This window comes from Nicotiana tabacum, chromosome 10, assembly GCF_000715075.1.
Source record: "Nicotiana tabacum cultivar K326 chromosome 10, ASM71507v2, whole genome shotgun sequence".
Classification (NCBI taxonomy): Eukaryota; Viridiplantae; Streptophyta; class Magnoliopsida; order Solanales; family Solanaceae; genus Nicotiana; species Nicotiana tabacum.
This window is the reverse complement of record NC_134089.1, coordinates 28132367-28134681: the sequence shown is the minus strand read 5'-3', so window position 1 is coordinate 28134681 and position 2315 is coordinate 28132367. Positions and strand designations below refer to the sequence as shown.

At 43.7% G+C, this 2315-nt stretch overlaps 1 protein-coding gene across 1 annotated transcript; it reads right to left on the bottom strand.

Moving 5' to 3' along the window:
- Positions 1-1004: 1004 nt before the first annotated feature.
- LOC142165052 (uncharacterized) lies at positions 1005-1370 on the bottom strand. Its single transcript, XM_075223693.1, has one exon. The coding sequence runs from the start codon at positions 1368-1370 to the stop codon at positions 1005-1007; it is 366 nt and encodes a 121-aa protein (XP_075079794.1).
- Between the last annotated feature and the right edge of the window lie 945 nt (positions 1371-2315).

The window sequence follows — 2315 nt, the reverse complement described above, 5'->3', positions numbered from 1 at the left end:
ATACGCAACTTAATAGTTGCTACGGGACGGATCAAGTCACAATCCCTACCGGTGCATGCCCACACGCTCGTCACTTAGCATGTGTGTCACCTCATTATCAAAACAAAACAAAATACCGGGGTTTAATACACTCAGGGCCAGATTTACAATGGTTACTTACCTCAAACCGGATGAAATACTACTCCACGATGCCCTTGCCTCTCGACTCGGCCTCAACTCACGTCAAATCTATTCAAACTCAGAATCATAACGTCACCATATGCTAAGGGAACTAAGCCCATACGAAAACAATCAAATTACATCAAAAATCCCGAAATTGGTCCAACCCGACCTCTGGGCCCACGTTTCGAAATCCGATAAAAATCACATCAATAGAATCCATATTTTCCCACGAGTCTATTCATACCAAAAGCATCGAAATCGAACCTCAAATTGTCCCTTAAATCCCCACTCAAAGCTCTCCAATATCAAGCCCTAATCCCTCAATTTTCTTCCTTATTTTCCACTAATACCATGATTAAACAATAGAAATATGATCATAAACACGAGTAATGAAGCTTAAGTGGCTTACCCAACTGATAACCTTCGATTTCCCTTGAAGAATTACTGCCCTAGCTCACTTCCCGTCTTCAAAAATGGAGAATTAGCAAAAATTCGCGAAGGAAACCTTATATACTTTTTGACCCAGGGATTTCGCACATGCGGTCCCTTCTGCGCTACCGCTTTTGCGATTTTCACTTAAATTCCTGGAACCACACCTTTGCCTTACCTGCGACTTCTGGTTCTCCAGCCCCTTGCCACTTCTTCGGCTTACCCAACGCTTCTGCGATCACGCACCTGCGGTCCCCAATCCGCAGGTGCAGTTATGATAGGGGCAGCAACTTCAACTACTCATTTCAGTTTTTGACCTACTCAACTTGAAACCCTTAGCCTCCGGCTTCTATCTCCAAACTTCTAACCTAGCATTAACTATGTCTCGCGTCTAATCAATCAGAACTATGTCATCAGTGAATAACAAACATCATGGCATCTCCCCTTGTATGTGTCGTGTCATTATCTCTAACGCTAAGAAAAAATGAGCTAATAGTCGATCTCTTATGCAAACCCATCTCCACTCGAAAATGATCTGAGTCTCCTCGCGCAGTCCTCACCCGTGTCTTCGCTCCCTCGTACATGTCCTTAATCACCCTAATATACGCCACTGGAACACCGCTAGCCTCCATACATTTCCATAGGACCTCTCTCAGGACTTTATCATAGGGCTTCTCTAGGTCTATGAAAATCATATGCAAGTCTTTCTTCCTCTCCCTATACTGCTCCACTAATCTCCTCACAAGGTGAATAGCTTCTATAATAGACCATCCCGACATATATCTGAACTAGTTCTTAGAAACAATATCACTACGTCGCACCCTTCTCTCCACCACTCTCTCCCAGTTTTTCATAGTATGACTCAGCAGCTTGATACCTCTATTATTTTTGCAGTCCTGGATATCACCTTTGTTTTTATACAACGGTATCGTCAAACTCCACCACCAATCTTCGGGCATCTTATTCGTCCTAAAAATAATATTAAACAACCCAGTAAGCCACTTCAAGCCTGCCCGACCCATTTCCTTCCAAAATTTCACTGGAATCTCGTCAGGCCCACTCGTTTTGCCCCTGCTCATCTTCGGTATTGCCCTCTCAACCTCTTCTCCCCTAATATGCCTACAAAACCCAAAATCTCTCTTGACTCCCTTAGTTTTCCAACTCACCTAGCATGATGTTCATGTCCCCTCCCTCGTTCAAGAGTTTGTAGAAGTACTCCTGCCATCTAGGCCCGATACATGCCTCTTCTACCAGAACTTTACCATCTTCGTTTTTGATGAACCGCACTTGGTCCAAGTCCCGAGCCTTCCTCTCCCTAATCTTGGATAACCTATACAGTATCACGTCTCCTCCTTTGCCCCCAAGATCCTCATACAATCGCTCAAAAGCTGCAGTCTTAGCCACCGTGACTACCAATTTTGCCTCTTTCCTTGCCTTCTTGTAACACTCCCTAGACGTCCTCTTCTCCTCCTCCTCATTTGTGCTCCCTACTAGCTTCAGATATGTCGTTTTCTTAGCTTCCACTTTTCCTTGGTCCTCCCCATTCTACCACCAGCCCTCTTTGTGGCCTCCCGAATAACCCTTTGTTACCCCTAACATCTCTCTAGCAGTTTTCTTAATATAGTTCGTTGTCGTGGTCCACATACTACTCGCGTTAATTGTCACATAGTTATATACAATTATTTATTTGTACAATTATGTATTTTTTTTATACAATGCATACT

Bases quoted from the DNA above. Each gene is read 5' to 3' on its own strand.
- LOC142165052 (XM_075223693.1), bottom strand. From the start codon at position 1,370: ATGTCGGGATGGTCTATTATAGAAGCTATTCACCTTGTGAGGAGATTA.